Source organism: Erithacus rubecula (assembly GCF_903797595.1).
Source record: "Erithacus rubecula genome assembly, chromosome: 2".
Lineage (NCBI taxonomy): Eukaryota > Metazoa > Chordata > Aves > Passeriformes > Muscicapidae > Erithacus > Erithacus rubecula.
In genome coordinates, this window is record NC_136685.1 from 65,099,644 (window position 1) to 65,120,666 (window position 21,023).

Consider the following 21,023-nt stretch of genomic DNA (forward strand, 5'->3'; position numbering starts at 1 on the left):
TATTGTCATGCTGCATAAATGGGTCAGTCAGCAAAATTGTATTTAGCAGCACCTGCACATAGCTTTGCAATTTTGCACCCTAAATTTGCTAGAAGTAAAGCTGGAAGGACAACTCTAAGTGAAGCAGTTAGCATGTTTAAATAGGGACTGAATGTTGAGGCCAATTGATTTTGTACTTTTAGATGTACTTGTTCACTCCAGCTGCTGTGCTGCCTTCTTGTATTCTGACTCCCTTGTCAGGGTATGTGGGCAGGGTTTCATTTTGGCGTCTGCATTATTAGTAAAATTATTGACTAATTACAATTGTTCTGTCCAAAGTGCACTAATACAGCCAAAAAATCCTAATCATCTTTAGAATTTGACCATATGCTTCTAAATGTTGATGGCAAGAATATATTGAAAATATTAAGTATCTCCTTTTCATTATTCAGATAAACATCTACTACTTCTGATTTCCCCCCCCTTAATTTTCTTTAATCTCATTACCACAGGAAATGTGATAATTCTTCAAATTCTACAACTGTGAAAACTGGCTCGTTAGATGCAGGTTCCCAAATCAATATCTGTCTTATGGAAATGCTGTTAATATTCAATCTGAAAGAAATAGATAGGCTCAGCTCTTTAATTGTGACCTACAGTGGATGATCCTTACATCCAGTCTGGAAATTAAATAAATATGGAAATCTAGAAGCAGTAATTATTAAACCCTACCACAGGGAGCTAAAGCAAAAGTATACTCTGGAACAGAATTTGAAAGGAATATTTTGTAAAGTGGAAAATAACAAGTCCCTGCAGATCTAATAAAAAGATGTGATAATTCCATATCTGGGACTGCAATGGATTCTCGGTATTAAAAGCTTATTTTCCTAATCAGAGAACTTAATATGATTCAGAATAAGCATTTAAGAAGACGTCTTAAGGAGAGTGTATCTTCTAAGCTGTCACTTTTCCAACTTTGTGATAAATTAGAACTACTAATGTGTGGGAAAAGACCATTTGTTGTCGTTGTTGCTGTTCAGAGGGAGGTTTCTCTGAAGCAGCGAGGGGAGTTGAAGGAGAGGACCATCTTCTCCTTTAGAGAATTCCTGATCACACTGTAGGGCTTTGGAGAAAAAATATCTAAAACAATATCTAGCGAGCAAGTTATGTAAAATATATAAAAATTGTCATGACAGCTCACTGTGTCTCTAGCAGAAAATTCAAACAATATGTAGAAAATGATCACACAAATCAGATCAACTAATAACTACTTTTTGGCCTGATTTTATGTCAGTACTTCCTAGTTTATGTGATAACTCATTCCCGAGATGCTAGAATTTATGGTCCATCTAGAAATTCCAGAAATTTTGAAACTCCTAAATAGAGTTGCAAATAATAGTAAACAATTATTTCACATATTTTATACCACAACGAACATTTATGCAACTTTTCAGTGTAGTACTGAGGAAACTGTAATTAATCAAGAGCTCCTGGGTTTAATATTTTAATTAAGTGGGTTATGCAATTCAGTACTATAACTCATAACATCTTTACAGAAGGTAACCAGACCTGTACACCCGAAAACTTTATTTTCTGCAAATAACCTATGGAAGGCAAAGCTAAGCATATGTTCAATATTTTCTGAGTTGTGTCTAGAACCAAAAGTCATGAATTGTCTAACAAAGTTGTCTAACAAAATATTAATCTCAGAAATGCTTTTGATGTTTTAAATTGTATTCCAAGGCCATTCTGCTGTTTATGCTTTTCTGACTATTTAAAAAGAAAATATGTCTTACTATAAAACTTACCTTCTGCATAAGAGAAAAACGTAATTTAAGGATTAAAAGGTATCAAGAAGCTGTGAATTTAATAGAGGTAAAAAGTGGCAGATACAGGGAAGACAGAGTGCCAGGAAGGAGAACTTCCATCTTTCAAAGAAGTAGGTATTAATACTGTCAGGTGATATGGGGAACCTGAGGGATGAGCAGTCTAAGCAACATTACAAATCATGAGTTCACTTTCAAATTGTGTTATTGGGGAAGTATTCATCCTAATTTGTTCAACTTGTATTTCACAGTACAAAGAATAAAGTAGATATTCTTCCTTTTATGAAGACCCACTCTGATATATTGCATTTGAGCAAATGCTCAAAAACCAACTTATAGATCCCTGTGAGCTTAAATTTAATTGATTATGACAATAGATATTGAATTGTGTAATTCCACTGAGTTATAGTACTGCAGATGACTTAAAAATTTATTGATATGACAGAATAAGTTCATTTACCATTTACTGCAGAAAATGAAGCATCTCTCCATAGTTACAGTATTTTTTACTGTATTCTTGAAACTAGTTTGATATTTCTGAATTGGGCACTTAAAATGAACAATATAATAAATGTAAGTATTAAATATCTAACTGGTGAGTTAGAGCTATTTTATATTTAATATTTTATGATATATTTGTGTTACATTGTCAGGGTATGCCGGTGATGTCAGCTTGCTGTGCCAGCTCTGCCTCTGTTGGATCAGAGCCACAGTAGGATGGCCCTTGGAGAGCCTTTTATGTGGCCGTAGGAGAGCTAATTCCTGTGGTTCTGTGGTCTCTGTCTGGTTCAGATAAAGTTCAAATCTGCCTGGAATATACCAGTGACATACCTTACACTATATTCTTCATGCTGTAGACCTAGCTCTTGTGGGACAGTCATTACACCTTATTAAAAGAACTTGTTAAAAAATTAAAATCACATCCTTGCAATAGGAGGAATGATGAGGAAAATAACAATATGGAAATCCAACACCTTCAAACCAGTATTATGCAGTCACATGTAATATACTTGACCAATGTTCCTTATAAATAGTAAATATGGTCTCAGCAAACCTATAGCTGTGCTCATGGAAAAGCTGCTTTCCTTACCTATGTGCAATCTGCCTCTTGCTTTCTTACCTTAATTAGAAAGTAGTTTTTTTGTCCTCTGTGACACAGCTATTGCGGTTTGCACATTCATCTTTGTAGAACAAGGCACTCTTGCTTGCAGTAGACTTCAAGTTCTGGGTGTGACTGACAGCAAAAACTTCAGCATCAGTTTCTCATCAACCAAAACCAATCTCATTCAAAAATGGCCTTTAAATTTGCTGGCTTGTTCTGTGAAACAATCTGGCTGGCTGGCAGTGCAGGTGTTTAAGTGTAAGGACTTCCTGTGGTTTAAGATTTGACAGACTCCAGTTGGTGCCCCTAGTTATTTGAGTGATGTGGCAACACTGAGTGGTTGCTGATGAACAGGTTTGCAGTGATCATGCCTCTGTTTTCTGTTTTTGTTTTTTGTTTTTATCTTTTCCTCAGGGGAAATCGCTCACATCAAAGAGGTTAACCAGTCTAGTGCAGTCCTACTAAAAGGATCACCTTGTAGCATGGAAGCAGACTCAAATCATTATACATACTTTGTAGCTCACTGATTGCCTGACTCAGAGGACAGTAGAACAAGATGTTGCATGAGCAAGGACCTGACTTGTTTTCTTTTGTGTATACTAAGGCATTACAGACTCCGAGGGACTCTCTAGCCTTTCGATGCCTCCATTTCGAAAACTGTCTGCTCACTTCCTCCTTCATATCAAGCTGGATCTGTGTCTTTTTATTTTCTGCAAGCTCAAGTACAGTGAAAAAAAAGCTTCTGCTAGGCACAGTTTATTAAAAAAAATACGTCAATCAAAAACTGGAAGAAATGTAAAAAAATGCATATATTAATAAATATACATATGGCATCACATTTATTGCACAATAAATTAGCACAGAAGGTTTCATTTCACTGATGTATTCACATTGAGAAAGAAAGCCTGTGTCTTTGTCTGTTGTCTGTATATTCTCTGTTAATGTTTCTTGCATTTATTTTTATACCATATTTAAAAAAAGAACACCTTTTACTCCAGATGTATTAAAGTTGATCCTTTCTCTGTAAATTTGTGTATGTTTATATTGTTGTTTTATCTTTCATTAAAAGATGCAGAATCTCTTTCCTTTGGGAAGTTTGAGATTTTAATATTGAATCTGAAGATTAGTCAAGAGCAAAATGATCCCCAAAAGTTACACACCTTGTGCTTTCTAAACAGTGACATGAAATGGCATTTTCTTTCTCTCGGTGACACCTAATCAAACACACTTTGTTGATGATCATTAACTTTTTCTTTCCTTTTTATCAAGCTAGCAGCAGAGACCTTTCCCGCTTGCTCACATGCACAGGCAGCCCTTTCCTTGGGCCAGGCGCTCTGTGGCGGTGCACAGCCATGCTGCGGCAGCGGCCGGACTGCGCTGGCTGCCTAGGCAAGGGACTTGCTAAAGCTGCCTGAGAACACGAGCCTGCACCTGCTAAACAGGAAGGACAGTGCTTCTCTGTCTCTCCTGGCTGTCACTGTGATGCAGGGCAGCGTTTGAGAGGTGGTTTGGGAGCGCTGGGGGCGCGGTCTGTGGAGTTTCCCTGCGGCAGCAGCGCAGGAGGAGGCTGTCGTGGTCATTCCAGGGCTCTGTTCGGGAATGCTGTTGTGTGTCCACTGCTGAGCTTAGTCACACAGAGACCTGCTGGCAGATTTATGAGCCTGTGTTGATGTTACCCGTGAGACAGTAGATCTGGAGCTTCTGAAGCTAATCTGAGCTGGAACCAGAAATCTGCTTGGCCTAAGAAACAACACTGTCAGCTGATAGAGGTGATGTAAGGATAGTAGACAGAATCTCAGAGTAGGAAAGAAAGGATGGGAACTAAGTCAAATGACAAAATGCGGTACCTCCAGGGCATGGTAGGGTGTACAGAAGAAGCAAGCCTTTTTAGCAATGCACAGAATAGACTCAGGACAGCCAACCATCTGTCATGCTGAATTTGGTTTAATATTGAGAGTCGTGTTTCAAAGGGACTATGGATCCTAAACATGCACACACAAAGTGGGATGGTCATAGATGCAAGGAGACAATGGACTTGAATGCCTCAATACCAGAGACATCCCACTGAGCTTTGGAAAAACACCTGCATTGGTGCCATTAGGGACAAGATTGTTGGACAGAGCAGCTCTGGGCAAAGGGGAGCTGAGCTGCCTTCTGCAAGGAGCACTCACTTCTCCACCAGCTCTGTCAGTAGCCTGGTGCAGCCATAACCAGGAATTCAGCATCTTTAAAGAGGCAGCCTGAGTGAACCCAGTGCAAAATGCATTACAAATCTGTAAATGCCTGTTCCCCATATTCTGCTCAGTTGAGGTTTCTTGAGGTTTGGGATTTCTGTTAGTTCATTGTTTTCACATTCTGCTGTGTTTCTGGTTTCTAGATAGGATGGCAATTACTGCTTTAAAGCGTCTCTGTTTTTGTTAGCACAGTTCTACTAAGCTTTTATGGAAATATCCCATCAAAGCTGGGTCCTGTCAAGATCTTAGCAAGAGCTCCATGCAGGTCAACTCAAAATATTCACAACATAGGGAGGTCAGATGAATTTTAGTAAGTAGCCCACTGAATCACAGATCTTAAACTGAGATTTAATTTTACCACAGAAATGTGAGTTCTGAGACATGAGCTTGGGGCCAGACAATCCACAGAAATCTGAGCTCTGCTTCACTTCTCAGTGCCAAATAGAGATATTTATTTCCAAACTCCTGCTGCCACCAATTGCATCAACTGGTATATTGCCTCCTTTCCCTTAGTAGTTAACTAATTACATACCACTGCCTGCTTCAAAGAATCACTTCCTACAAATACCTAATATTTCAAATACAAGCATTAGGCATTTCATGCAACTTCACCCTAAGAAATATATTTTTTTTCCAAATCACTTTGCTACACCCACTGGTTGATAAAAAGTTATGGAGCATTTGTATTCCTGAACCCATTCTGTACTTATTCTATTTCTTGCCTATCATGGTTTAACTCCAGCTGGCAACTAATTACCATGCAGCTACTTTTCTATCGCCCTTACCTCCAGAGGGACTGGGAGGAAAAGAGGAAAAAAGTAAAACTCACGGGTTAAGATAAGAAAAATATAATAATTTAAATATTTACATTAATAATAGCAGTAATCCTAATGAAAATGAGAGCAAGAGAGGAGGGAATAAAGCCCTCCACCAAAGACAGACAAGTGGCAAGTGATGCAGAATGCAATTGTTCACCCCCCACTGACCAGTGCTCAGCCCCCAAACAGTGATCAGCTCCTCTTGACCAGCTTCCCCAGCTTCTAACCTGAGCATGGTGTTGTGTGGTATGGAATATCCCTTTGGCCAGGTCAGCTCTCCTCATGATGCTGCCTCTCAGCTTCTTGTGCACCTGCTCCCTGGCAGAGCATGGGGAGCTGGAAAATCCTTCCTTAGGGTAAGACCTGCTCCACAGCACTGAAAGCACCAGTCTTACCCCCAGTATTCTCATGCTAAATAAACCACAGCACTGCATCAGCTACTAGGAAGAAACTGAAATCTATCCCAGACATAAACAGGACATTTCCTTTCAAGAAATACAAAGTCTGTATTGAATGGCTGTCTTTCCCTGTATTTGCACAGGATTTAACATGATGTCTCTAAAGTAAAACCAGGCACTACTAATAAGGATTTCAAAGTAGTCAGGGAGCTGTGTTAAGGTTTCATTTAAGCTTGTTCCAAGTGATGCAACTCCACAGTTACATATGAGTGAATTGGGCCCAAACAAAATCAATCCTATGACTAAATGATTTTTAATCTTCTGATACTTCACCTCATCACTGTCATCAGCCTGTTATACAATACTGGGACTGGAAACTCCAAGCAGGCACAAACTTCCTTTTGTTTCCCCACAGAGAAAATTTGTGTTTCCAAATTTATACAAAGATCCACTTCAAGAATTAAGATTTACTCAGATTAAGGCATGCTTGTACAATAGCTGAACAGCTGCAGTATGACTTTGGTTACACCATAATTTACCAATTACGAATATCAGTGAGGAGTCTGCTCGAGAAAATGCTGCTGAGGGAAAAAGGGCCAAGAGAGAAAATCACTCTGAAGGGACCATATTTCTTTTCTTCTAGGAAAAAGCCATCAGTCAGTGCTTCCTGGCTCTGCCTGAGAAACTTAAAAACCCCATGTGAGATATTAATTGTAATATTCCTTAAAAAACTGGTTGGAGCATGGAACTTTCATCTGAAAGTTGGGGATCATCAGTCAGTCTCTTTCCCCAAACATCCTTATACATGAAACAGCTCTAAAGCCTAAAGGATAAAGTGTTTGATGGTGCTGCTGCACACTTCAGGTGGTTTTGTGCTCCCAGATCAGCCTGTGAAGGAAAATGGCTGGTGGGAGAGGTAGAAGTTTCCCTGGCACCTACCTGACAACAGCAAAATATTCACCCATTCCTCTGTAAGAAGCAGGTAAAAACAGTCTTCAGCCCTAGAAAACCAAAGAGGGAGAAAAAGGGACTTAGAATAGTGATGAAGTAAATTGCAAAATGCTGAGCCAAAACAGTAGTGGAGACCAGCCAAAAATTAATGAGTTGAAGGTGACCAGAGGATTAAGAAATGGGAATTAATTGTGGTGACCAGAACAGAAGCGACAAGGGAGGAGAACTGGAGAGCTGAATAATTAGGAGCAAGAGAGGCAGAATGCAGCTGGTGGATTGCCAACCTGCTGGCCACAGTCATGCTGAGCTGCAATTAAAACCTGAAAAATCAGGCAAGATTGACTGTGACCAGCACCTTAAAACCCAAAACCAATATTTTTTTTCATCTAATAGAAATGCTGAATAATAATAAAATACCTAGGGTTGTCTTTTTCAAATTGCATACCTAATATTGTCTGAAATCATGAGACATAAATGTCAGATAGTCTCCTAAGAAATAAAAACAGGATAAAATAAAATAAATAAAAAAACCAGTTACAGAAAACAGGACCTATAGGAACTAATTTAAGATGTTATTTATTAAAAAAAGAAAAAAATTAAAGCCACAGAAGACCACCAAAGTGAGGAAAGACTGGGTTTGATACATAACTGGAACAGGGAGTTGGAAAAGCCAGTGATTTATTTGTGCTTCTCCCAATTGTTTATTTTTATGCGTAGTGAATAACAACTCTTTGAATTTAGCTTTTAAAACTGGCATATTTTATATGTTTCTTCTAGCTAAAAATACATAGAACTAACACTGCACTTATTAAGTTGGTGCATAACACTGGACTTATTATAATAGAGACATAAAATATAGGAATTTTGCAAAAAGATTTTTAATAACTATAGGGATTTAAAAAAAATAATGTTTTAATCTAAGCATGTTCACGGGAAATTATCAGCAAATTATTTGAACATATTCTCTGTCCACAATTAATTTAAGCAAGTTACTAAGTGGTTGTGACTCACACCAGTCTGCCTTTTGATCTGACTATGCTGAACAGATTGCTTTAGTCTCCTGTGAATTGAAGATATGCTCAAGTCCCAATATTAAGGAGGTGAAGGGGAAGAGAGGATGAGTTCTCTGAGGCTGGATTCCCCTCCTCATGACATTGCAGACTGTGGAGTCCTCAAGTGGCATGTGTACAATTCAAAGTGTCTTGTTTGTATGGATATTGACTTGAGGGCTGCAGACAATCATTATCTGTGAAACTACAAAGTTTGTTTCCCTAATGTCTAAACAGAATCTTCCTTGCTTTGATATATCTTTTTATTTTTGGCCAGGCTGCTGCAGTCACTACAATATGTCCCCAGCATAAATGGACATTGCAATGCTGCAGCCCCCTTGGTTTTCTTACTGGTGTTCTCTGAAGTGTTGAGTGACTTTATTACTCTCCTCTGGGTCAGGGGTTTGTAAAAATTTCTTGGAGGATGGTGCTTGCAGAATTCCCACTAGGGTTTTGCAGGAGGAGGGCAGAGGATTATTGTACTTCTGCCCATACACAAAACTACAGGACTTGCCCTTTTTGCAGTAGACAGCCACTACTGAACTGTGCCAGCTTAGGTGACACAGTGATGCCCAGATCCTGTCCAGTCTAGTGTAGATGGTTGCTCCCTTTTTTGTGTAGCTGACTCTTCTTGGGTCAGTGAGGTGCCTTGAGCTGTCTCTTGAATAGCATCATCTTTTTTCAGACCATCTTTCTCTTTTCCAAAGATTTTTTTTTTTTAATTTTCATAATTTTTTATTCCACCTGTGCACTACTTGCAGTTCTTTTGTCTTCAGGTATCTTTATGTGAGAGTGAGGAATCTGCTGGCCTGGTTCTTTAACACAAACACTTGAATGAGAATGAGTACCATCATCACTATTTGCTGTAAGGGATCTGTATGTGTAAATTGCAAAGAAAAATTGTCCAGATAATAAACTCTGAAAACCTGCTCAAATGCTAGATGATAGTCCTTATTTACAAGTGTGGACATGGACAGTAAATATCAAACAATATTAAGACACCATGGTAAATGTTACCTTGTTAGTGGCATTTGCACAATTTTTATTGTACTTTGCTCCCAAAATATATTCTGCTGCATTCACCTTCATTGGCTTTCTTTTTGATTTGACTAGTTTTTTAAATCTCTTGTTAGATTCATCACAGATATCATCTTTCAAAAGGGGTACTATTTCCCACCCTTCCTCTTAACCTGGCAGCTGTTCCTTCAGTGTGGGTATCACATAAATGAGACATTTCATGGTGCACATTATCTGTTCTATCAACCTTTTTTTTTTTTTTCCTTTACCCCTTTAATTTTTAAAAGATGAGTGGCAATGGCATATTTAATGTGACTTACTTTTCTACCTTTTTGCTGAGAGGAATGTATAATCCAAAATCTATGAACTTGTTTTAGTTCATCTCTTTTAATGCACTGTTCTTTAGACAACTTTTCCTAGATTCTCTTTCTTCACTCCCCCTCCCCATCAGTAACATCATTTTTTCTTCCCTGGTAAGAGTGAGGTGAGGGTGTCCACAGAGTGACACAGAATGTCTCTGTCTGCTATCAAAGAAAGTGCCTGTGGGAGGCAGGAATGAAGATTAAAGCCCAAGACAGAAATATTTCTAAGTCCTGGTCCATACTGGTCTGGGTGGTAGCTCCAGTGACACCACTGAACAGGCCTATGGAAGCTCATGTTGTGCCTAAATCATGGCTACAGTTTTTTGGGAGAGAAGGCACAAATGTGGAATTTCATCCATGGATAAAGTAAACTGCTGATACAGTTCAGACAATTAGGCAGATATGCTCAATTAATGAGGGAATTGCATTCCAGAAAGTTGTTTTTAGGGAACTGTTAAGTTTTTAATTCCTAAGTCATGTTGGGTGACTCCATTTCTCCTTCCTTCTTCCCTTCCAAAGTAGTTCAGCAATTTTTCTTGACTAGGAAGGTTTTGCCTTATCTCTCTTCCCTTGATTACCTTCTCAGCTGTTTTCCTAATCTTTTTCTGACAGTATGGGAGACTCCAGCCATAAAGGAATGGCTGAAGCTGCTCTCCCACCAGTCCATTTGTGTGCAGAGGGGAATTTTCACTTCCATCTTTAATTTTTGTTCTGTAATGAGAAACTTGAAATACCAGACTTTCACTTTGTTCCAAAGGGCTTCTTCCCAGTGAAATTCCCATCATACAGACCAATATCACCAATACCTTTTCTGTATACTTGTGATATTGAGAAAAAAAAAGACACATCCCCACCCCAGACCAACTAAAAAAAAACAAAAAAGGAAGATATGAATTTTAGATATCTCTTCTTCTGCTGGTCAAAGACAAGTGGAACAGCAGAAAAATACTCTCTCAAACCTCATTGCTGTATTAAAACTGTGCTTTAGGATTCACTTCTGCAAGGAGTACTCTTTTTTCCTGCCCCAAAGCATACTTCCACTGAAATAAGAGATGTGAAACCTTTAAGACTGGCTTTAAACTACAGTTACTCTTAGTTCCTAAAATTGTGCTGGCTAGCTGGATGTCAGTGGTGGAATCTCTTTGGTACAGTAGGGTGGGTAGTAGTGTGGGTTTGGGGTTGTTTTTTGAAAGATGGTTTGGATTTCTCCTGATTCTTCTCTCACCCCAGACCACAGCATGTGCTGGGAATGCACCTTTGTCTCTGGAAAGCTTTTGAAGACAACCTCTTCCCACAAAAAGCATGGATTAAGTGGAGTGGCTTTGATTATTTGGTGTCTTTTAATAAGAAAGAAAAAGGCAAGGGTTTACAGGCCAGAAGACTTCAAGGAGTATGAGAGAGAGGAGGGAGTGATAAAAATAACCAAAGCAGCTGCTTTTATTTTACATCTAAATAAGGTTTTGAATATGTTACCCTAATAGCATTGTGGGGGGAGGAGGTGGAGAGGAAAAAAAAAAAAAAAAAAGAGGAGACAAGAGAAAACCTTTCCATGCTTAATGTGATGAAGACATCTGATGCTGCCTGCACAAGCTTCATCCTTTTCAGCTCCTGAGAGGTTCTGCACTGGGATGCAGGTCATTACTCCACATTATTGAGGCTTGCCATCTTGTGCATGCTGCAGCAGCTCTACCAGAGAAAATCCATCTTCAGCAGTCAGCATCAGTCCTTCATGCAACACAGAAATGGCTTTTTTAGCAATTCCATTCCCTGCATAGTCCTACATTCTGTTTTATAGGTACTGACATGGTAGGACCAGCATGGCCAGTGTATCAGCACTGATCTGCTGCACTGCTGCTGCAGTTCCCTGCTAAGAAAAAATGTGTAATCTGAATGGTGCTACTATGAATTGTGTAATGCTTGCTACAAAAAATATTCGTTAGAGAAATTTACTGGATGGGACTATTTTGGTATTCATTATAACCCATTATTTGAGAAAACTAAATAGGGCATGAAATCAGAAACAAAGAAGAGAAGTGAAAAAGTGAAAGCAATTTTTTTTGGTTTTTTTTTTTTTTTTATTTTATTTTTTTTTTTTTTTTTTTTTTTTTTTTTTTTTTTTTTACCGCAGTAGAGCAAACAAGTTTGGTATTATCAAAAGCCCGGTGATTTTTTTTTTCTCTTCCTTTTTCCTCCCGTAGTCCTGACGTGATCATATACCACTTTTTTCTATTTGACATTTTCGGTTTTCTTTCACCTGGAGTCTTGCTGATGTACGTGTTGACAAGTGATCGATATCCATCGGGAACAAACAAAGCCGGTATTACTCCTCCACCGAGGCTGCGGTGATGCTGGCAGCGGCCGGGCAGCAATCGCGGGCAGCCCTGGCAGCGCCAGCGCCCGGAGCCTTTGCCGGGAGAGAGCGGCTCGGGCGGGGCCGGTGCGGTGCGGGGCGGCAGTGACACCTGCGGGAGCGCAAAGGAACCGCGCACGGGGATGCTGGCTCTGCCGGGGATGCAGTGTGGCACGGGGATGCTGGCTCTGCCAGAGGTGCTGGCTCTGCCGGGGATGCAGTGTGGCACAGGGATGCTGGCTCTGCCAGAGGTGCTGGCTCTGCCGGGGATGCAGTGTGGCACGGGGATGCTGACTCTGCCAGAGGTGCTGGCTCTGCCGGGGATGCTGTGAGGCACAGGGATGCTGGTTCTGCCAGGGATGCTGGCTCTGCCAGGGATGCTGCTGCAGCACAGGGATGCTGTTCAGCCCAGGCACAGCAGCACCCCGCGCCTCTCTGGCTGTGCTCACACCAGCGCCCCCTGTCCCCTCCCCTGGCCGGGGGACAAACGAGCCACCTTTTGTCATACACCAACAGAGAGAACATGGAAGACTTTTGTCAGGTTACATCAGAGGAGGCCACCTGCTTTTAAGAGGATTCCTGGGAGCCATTGTCGCTGTACTACATGAGTTCCTTCTAGCATGTTGGGGTTTTACCAAGATATATTTGGTTTGTCCAAAATTTGCTTCAGTAAGCAGAAGAAAAAACTCAGAGTGCTGTGCAACCAAATATAAAGTACCCCCAAAGGAAAAAGAAATAGTGACAGCCACGGTGCAAAGCCAGTACACCAAGGTTTGATTCAGCTCCAGAGACATGCAGAGGCTGAGGACTAATGGAAAAAGCAGTTCCACTTCCACTAGTATCATGTCTCCAACAAAGACTGCTCCCCTTCCACCTGGCTGCCCACAGGGAAGGGAAGTAATGCATGGGAACATGTGGTTGTTCCTGTTTTCCTCCAGGGCAATGAGATTTTGGACCTATGATCTATAAGCAAACAAGCTGCTCAGAAGGAAACCCGTTGCTGTCTACTTCTTATTTTACGGAGAACCTCTTGACAAAGACTAAAATATAACTGGTTAACAACTGCCAGACTGCAGCAGTATGGTCTGTATTGCTCTCCACACTTCATTTGTTCTTAATTTGTTCATTTCTGTACTTGTTAAGAATGAGAAACCAAATCTAAAAGCTGTGCTTGATTTTCCTGGGCTTAAATCTGCATAGCTGCATTGATTTTGGTTTTCCTCCTCTTCTCCAGAGCCCCCTACTGCCTCTGATGGAATTGCTGAGAAACTCTGACTCACTTTTTCAGCCTCTTTTAATCCCATTTTTTATATATCCCATTCCAGCTTTAACAAAGAACCTGCACTCTGCCTGTAAGGCAAACCAGGAATAGGCACCCTAATGACCTCAGGCACTGAACCATTTTGGGGAGGTTTTCCTGTTGAGAATCATGTATAAGGAGGATATGCTCTCCAGTTTTGAAAGCCAGAGGATGAAAGAAATATTTTCTCTCTATTAGTAATAGACAACTAACCTTAATAACATAATGTTTAATGAAAAATCCTTTAGGTATTTCTATGTAATACTGTTTTATGTCTGGAGCTGATATTATGGGGAAAATTTCCCTGGCTTTAGGGGATGGGGAGAAAGTTTGTCTTTGCTTGGATATATAGCACTGCCCTTTGGGATGGTGTCATTTGATAATTCCTGCCACATGTTCTTATGAGTAGGATGTTTTTGTTTCCTTACTGTGTCTCCCCTCAAGTCCTGCTGGGTAATATTTCAGATGGTCACGGTCAGAAAAGGCATGTGACAACTTCCAGATGTTCAAATAATCAAAGCGATCTGCAGATCTAAGGGAGCACACCAACAAACAAATGGAGGATAACTTGAAGGGCTGCAGTCTAGGTGGGGGGTCACATTCAGAGGTGGTGTAGCAGGCTGAAGGATAGTCTTTTAATATCTGGAGAATTCACTGATGTATAGACCATTTGCTAAAAATGAGGTAGTCTGATGATGTGACTGGGCAGGCAGTAAAAACCTAAATCATGGGGTCTGCTTGTGGTTTTCCCACAGCTTGGAGCAGAACTGGCTTCCACAGGGAGTGAGGAAGGCTCTCAGTAGTGCACCATAGTTCTGAGCTGAGCTGGCCTCTGGGCTCCAGCTTGCGTGATGCATCTGAGATGAAGAAATGAGAGCATGCCCTGCTGTCGTCCACACCACCACGGCATCTGGAGCTGCATCCTTGCTGAGCTGGTGGTGCCTGAGACAGTGCTGTGTTCAGCTGAGAGAGGGGAGGGCACAGCTCAGCTCAGAGAAACGTGGTGCTTCTGTTTTGCTCCAACCTGGTTTGTATAGGCACCTGTTTGGATACTAATAGCTAGTTCTAAGCTGAGTTTGGGGAGCCCTTAATCAAAGCCCTTCATCACCCCAGGTGATTTTTGTTAGTCTATCCTCCCAGCTTTATAGAAACAGACATGACAATTAAAAATGTGCGGTGGACACAGAATTCCTCTTTGAGAATGTAAAACCATTAATCATCAAGATTTAAGAAACTCTTATTAGTCACTGGTGACCTGGTACTTGTAGAGGTGAATGTGCATGACTGTGCTGCAGTGTGTGTGGAGGAGCAGCAAAGAACACCAGGATGGAGGATGCCTGTTGCTTCTGTGACACAGACTGAACAGTCCTGTCTCTTGTCACAGGAGGGACAATGTTCACCCCCCACAGAATCCTACAGCAAGTTTCCTGGTGCCTTTTCATATGCTGGCATTTGATGTCACAGTGCCTGCACTGCTGGCACATCCTTAGAAACAGATGTTCTCTGCATCTGCCTGTTCTGTGTGCAACTGGCACAGCTCTGCTGGAAGATTGCTTTCCAAATCCTTCCAGTCATGGAAAGGGGCGGGCAGTATTACTACTATTATTTCTACTAGTACTAATTTGTTTGGAAACACTGCTGGCTCAAAACCTGGCTCAACTGCTGCTGAAGAAGGGAAGATCTGCTCATATCGAGAGAGCTTCCAGAGTTTTGAACTACAGACTGGTGCTTTTGAAGCATAACTATTTGAAACATTGTTACCAACTGTACTTTCCCCTTGGTAATAAGGCTTTTATATGACATTTTGTGCAATTCTATATGGGTCTTTTGCTGCTTGGGAAGTAATGGTGTAATGTGGTTGAAAATTCAGTTCCACTCCAGGAAAACGAACAGCTTAGTGACAATTTGTCCATCATCAATGGCTGCTTTTGGCAGTTTGGTTCTCCATATGGCATTTCTGAAGCACCTGGAGAATTTTGGACAAAATTAGTCTTTGGTTTTATGCTAAGAATACTTTTGTGTGTACATGGAAGGGGAAAGACCAATACACTGTTCTGGAGAATCAGCCTGTGTGCACACAGGAGGGGAAATACCTGAGGAGGGCATTGGTAGCAGCAACAGGGTCTTGGAAGAGGCACACCACAACATGGGCAAACACAGGAAAGTGAGGAGGATGCTGCAACACATGAGAACACTGGTACCTGAATGTACTGCAGGAAGTGGTGGCCATGAAGAATTAGATCATACGACGGATATTTATTGTGTATTTATGGCTCATTGCTGTCCTGACCCATGCTCGTACGACTGAGGTAACAAGGTCATCTTATGTAGTAAACTCTGAAAATATTGGAGGCCTGTGTTCTTCTGCTAGCTGGGGCATCAACAGCACATGCTTCGATCATTTATGATGTAGTTGTCAAGACTGCAAGCTCTTTGCCCGTGTCCACAGGGAAAGTTATGATTATGTATGTAAGGTATATTAAAAATTGAACCCATTCATTGCACTGGAAGCCGACTCAAAAAGGATAGATGGGGAGATGTGATAAGGAAAATAAAGATACTGCAAACCAGAAAACTATGGGAGAAACAAACTAAGAGGCCTCTGTCTACCAACTACCCATCTGTTGGTCATCCACCAATCTCTCTACTGGCTACATATTTGGATGTTACTATTTAAAAAACAGACGAGGGAGCAGCATGTGGAGGTCTGGCTGGGACAAGAGGAAAGCGGCTAAAGGACCTTTTTACTGGCTGGTAAATTCATGCCTGGTCTCCCTTCAAGATTTCATAGTTTAGAAAGAATTTCAGTTTGTTCTTCAAAAGATGCGTCAGTCTGTTCTGGATTAAGAAGACAATATGCCTTCCACATTTACTCCCCCTGCAAAGACTGATTTTTGGAGGATTTACTAGTCATTTTGTTTCAGACACATTTCTTAACAAGTTGGCTTTCTTTGTGGTTAAACTTAGATTCTGTCCCTCCTGAATCCTATAAGGCTCACTAAATGGTGTTTGTCCTTTCATGGTCATTGCTGATAAATACTCGCTACACCCACTGTGCCCTACAAAAATTGTTTTGTCAGGGTAAAAATTGCAAATTAAAACATTCTCTAAGAGGGTGGACCCCCCCAAATAAAATTGCATAACAAAAATTCCCCAATCATCTCAATTTAATTTAAAATTAAATATAAATCTTTTCTTTACTACCAGATGTGATCTTCCCAAAGCTCCAGACATGAATAATCTCTCCGAATTTTCCAGATATTTCAATATCCTATGCATACTGAAACCAGCCTGTGCCTCTATCTGTTCAGGAAAATTTGCAAACAAGGCCAATGTCTGACATCTTTATTTTCATTCCCTTCCATTGCTTATTTTCAGCTGAATCTCCATTTCCCCCTCCCCTTTTTAAAATGGGAATCTAGGAAGTTCCCTCTGTTTTCCTTTCTCTGCCTTTTCTTTCTTTACAGTCTCTATTCTCTTTCCCTTATTTTAGAAATCATCATTCTCTGTTGACTGCAGATCTTGGCTGTATCCTGATAGTGTCAACAGAAAGGTTTTCCTTGGAATTTCAGATGTGTTTCCATACTGGTTTTTCTTTCCACTCCTCTTCTTTTTCTTGTTGATGCCTGGCTGGCCGATTTAAACAAACATTTTCAGAACAACTTGTCCTCAGCTGACTAAACTGGTAAATAACGGATAAATATAGTTTCAATTGGGAACAGCTTTCTGGCAAAGGATGGAGAACAGCACTAAAGAAGAATTTTTCTCACCTTGAGTCATGGGACCTGTTTGGTTTAATTAAAACCATTTACTTAACCTGTGTGTACAACACACAAACAGCAGAGATGTCCTTTACTTGCACTGATACTTTGTGCTGCCTACAGTACCCTTGTCGTTGAGAAACACCATTTTTCTTTCATAGACCATTTTTCTTTCTTTCTTTGAATCCAAAGCAGCACAAACCTAATTTATATATTCAAGCAAAGGCCCAGGCTTATTTTTTCTGTCATTCTTCCCTTCCCCCCCCCCCCCCCCCTCCCCACCACCACCTAGAAAGCTCTGTCATAAACTTCAAGTTTCAACATGTAACGACAGAATTATAAATCCCTTGATGTCCTAAGACTGGCTACCTCCCATCATAACTCCATCTTGCTGCTGCACATTACTGTCTCCTTATCACTTCACCAGGCACACAAAAGGGATGTTGCTACGTTTGTTAAGATGATAATTTGCATACTTGCTATGAAGCATACAGAGGACTTTTAAATATATTTTTATATGTGTTTATTCGTACTGAAAGGCTAGAAATCTAAATATTACTGTGCTTTTGACATATAGAGAGAAAATAAAAAAACAATTCACCATAGTAAGTCGTATTTTGAATTTTTATTGCAATAAATTATAGCAATAGTTCACACAACCCAGCTATTATCTCAGATTGTCTCTCTGCAGAATCACAAAAACAATCTGAGTCATCCTGACTTGATTCATGTTCAGTTCCTGTTTGGGAAGACTTCCCTCACCATCAGGCCGCCTGGTAGCATTTTTTTTTTCCTGTGAAGGCTGAAATTCTGTAGAACAGTCCCACAGCCTATGGTAGGTTTTGCAGCATGAATCATGGAAAATCTGCATCCCTGCTTGTTTGCAGCTGGTTATTTTTGCCAAGGTCCATGTGGAAGGAGAGCTGTGCAATTTTGTCCTATATGATATGTGTCTTTTTAGCACTCTGAGGGGAATGGATTAATAGAGACTTATCAAACATATCAAAAGATGCTCAGCATTTAAAAGAGGGAAAAGTAGTGGAGCTGACATGCAGAGCCAAGGTTAAGTATCAACCATTTTAATAAAAAAAGTTAATTTGTCTTTCTGAATAAAGCAAAGCACAAGAGAGTTGCTTCCCTTTTTCTCCCACAGTCCTCATCCTCTTCATGGCCTGTCACTAAATTCTTGTGAAACTTTTATTTTTATTTGCTGTGGCTTTCATTTCACCTACATATGTTATATGAATTGGTACCTGCAGAATATATTACTTTAATTAGTTCATGGAGCTTATTAATCAATAACTTGCTGTTCTTACCTGAAAGGCATGATAAGAGCACAGAAAATTACTTGCACTTGTTGTCCTTCCTTACATAATTTGAGAGAGACCTCTCTGAGCTGAAAATGCAGCACAGTAACTTTATATAATACTTTGGACATGAAGTGAATAATAATGTGTTACTTCAGGGAAGTGAAGGTATGCAGACTACCAATGACACTGGCTGATATTTCTGCAGTTGAACAGTTCAGCAGTGAGCAGCCTTGCTTCTGACAGTGTCCTGAAAAATTATGGTACAAATTTTACTATTAGTAATGAAAGCATAAAATCATCACTTAAAATCTTACAATTATTACAAACATTATCAGATTTCTCCATTTAAAATGAGGACTGAAGGAACTTTAGAGGCAAAATTTTGAAGTGTTGGGTCATTTGATGTTGTATGACTGAGCAATAGTCATTTACCTGGTGGGCAAAGGTGAAGTTAGGTGCAGAGAAAATGTAGGAGCTGTGGGTGCTGTAGGGAGAACACCTCACTAGGGGTCAATGGGATTAAACTGGATATGCTGGTTCATGCCCAGGGACAGCAACAAAACTGGTCAGAAACTAATGCAACCCCTGGGAATATGCATTTTTGGCATGGAGGCCTGATTTCCTCTGTAGTGTGTTGAGCTCTGAAGTACAGAGTTTGCTTCAGGCACTCTTAAAGATTGCTCTGAGGCCAACCAAAAGACTGGAAAGTGTCTTTGGATAGAAGTGGTAGGTGTGCCATCATTTAACCATACCAAGAAAATATAAAGGATTTTGGTTGTAGATGGTAAGTATTTACTCCAGGACTAATACTATTCCAATCTAGCAAGAAAAGATATAAAAAGATCTGGTGGCTGAAGCTGGACAAATGCACAGGATGAAAAGGCTACACATTTCACCAGGGAAATACTTAGCTGCTGGTGTGGATTGCAAGAGGTTATTGTGGCTTTTCTACCATTAGCAATTTTTAAATCGAGAATAGATGTTCTTGGGTTTTTTTAATCTAAAAGATTTACTCAAGTTTAAACTGGAACAAATTCAAGGATGTTCTGTGTCCTAAATTATGTGGTTAGGTGACCACACAGTGACTCCTGGTTTTATAATCTGAAAATCCTTTTTGCTCTGACAAATAGGGCTGGAGGAGCTTTTAGTGTGATTGATGACTTGGATTCGTGGACGCGCACTGTTTACTGGGGTCAGCACTCACCTTTCTTCCTTCTGAACCAGCTGAGCACTGACTGTCCAGGCTGCAGAACTGCACTGAGCAGACCTGTCCTGCCTAGCCCAGGGATGCTCCTTTGTCACTTATTTCTCTCCTCCCAGGCTGGAACCCCACATTCCTTTTTCCGAGGAGCCAGGAGCCACCTTGAGCCGGGGAACCTGTGTAGCGCTTTGAGAGTAACCATTCACAAAGACCTTACAGCTCTGAACTACAGCACGCACAAAGAACACTTTTTTTCTAACAACTACAAAATGCTGCAATAGGCTTTGCTCCAATGAAACCTCTGTTAGTGGTAGTGGAGCTTGGTATGTTAGTGGCCAAGAATTTGGCCACCAGGTAATTGTGATTATAAGTTCTTTCCAGAACAACTTGCGTTATTTAAGAAGAAAAACAAACTCCAATCAAGCTGGTCAGAGGTTTTGAAATATTCAGATGCAAAGCTCCAAGCTTTAGCCACTGAGGTACAGTGCAAAGTGCTGCTAAACAGGCAATAGGCTCAGGATTTAATGCAGTGACTGAACTTACAAATACAGAAAGTTCACAGAAAGCCTGCTCTTGTGAACTTTCAACCAGCATTTGACAACTAAGAACCCACAGATTACTTATATAATAAATGGATGCATATCTGTCCAAATGTTTAATAAAGATACTATGTAAGAAGCATGTAACAAGTCATTTTCCTCTGCAGTAACAATATATTTTTTTCTATTGCATACAGGACAGTCACAATAGCAGTTTAAATCTTTTGAAGTTTCTATGTTCAGATAATATTTTGACAACAATTCTACCCAAAATACAGGTAGAATTAGAATGGGAATTTTCAGGTTAGATGAGACTAAAATTTGGTAATGAATGAATTCTCTTTAACTGTTATTGATATATATGCACCATTTAAACAAGATCTTGATGCTAAAAAGTAAACTGAACTGAGCAATATGATCCAGTGAAAGCTGTTTTTATAAGTGCTCTTTGTACCTGGAAGACATGGGGATGGTGATACTATTGATTTTCAAAGGCCAGGTCACCTGTTTGTGGTTACTTTGGCTTGGAGTGCTTGGCCTGGAAAGGAGAGCACTGCTTGGCCACAGCTGCCATGTACCCTCACTGCCTCTTCCTACACGTGCTCTCTCTGGCTCCCCTGCAAAGTACTGATCAAGTGCATATGAGTTACATCTACACCAGCACAGAAATAGTGATTTTCATTTCCCAGGTGATCCCAGAGGCATGAACACAGCCTCCAGCCCCAGGCTGACACTTGCTGCCCTATTGCCAGCACAGCACTGGAAGTCTGGCAAGATGAGTTGAAAGTATTGTTTCTTCCACACACACTTATGTTCCAGCTGCAGC

At 40.5% G+C, this 21,023-nt stretch overlaps 1 protein-coding gene across 11 annotated transcripts in view; it reads left to right on the forward strand.

Annotated features, from left to right (window-relative positions):
- RGS7 (regulator of G protein signaling 7) overlaps nucleotides 1-20,618 on the forward strand; it is a 222,274-nt gene extending 201,656 nt beyond the window's left edge. For 5 of the 11 annotated variants that reach the window (XM_079333397.1, XM_079333389.1, XM_079333391.1 and 2 more), the window contains one exon: nucleotides 3,512-3,988. Coding sequence is in view for 7 of the 11 variants with exons in the window: in XM_079333389.1 (XP_079189515.1) it covers nucleotides 3,512-3,670 (159 nt within the window). In the remaining 4 variants the exon portion in view is untranslated. Of the gene's footprint in view, nucleotides 1-3,321; nucleotides 3,989-19,777 lie in introns of those variants that run through there. The other 6 variants (XM_079333392.1, XM_079333390.1, XM_079333396.1 and 3 more) reach the window with 3 other exon arrangements.
- The last annotated feature ends 405 nt before the right edge of the window (nucleotides 20,619-21,023 follow it).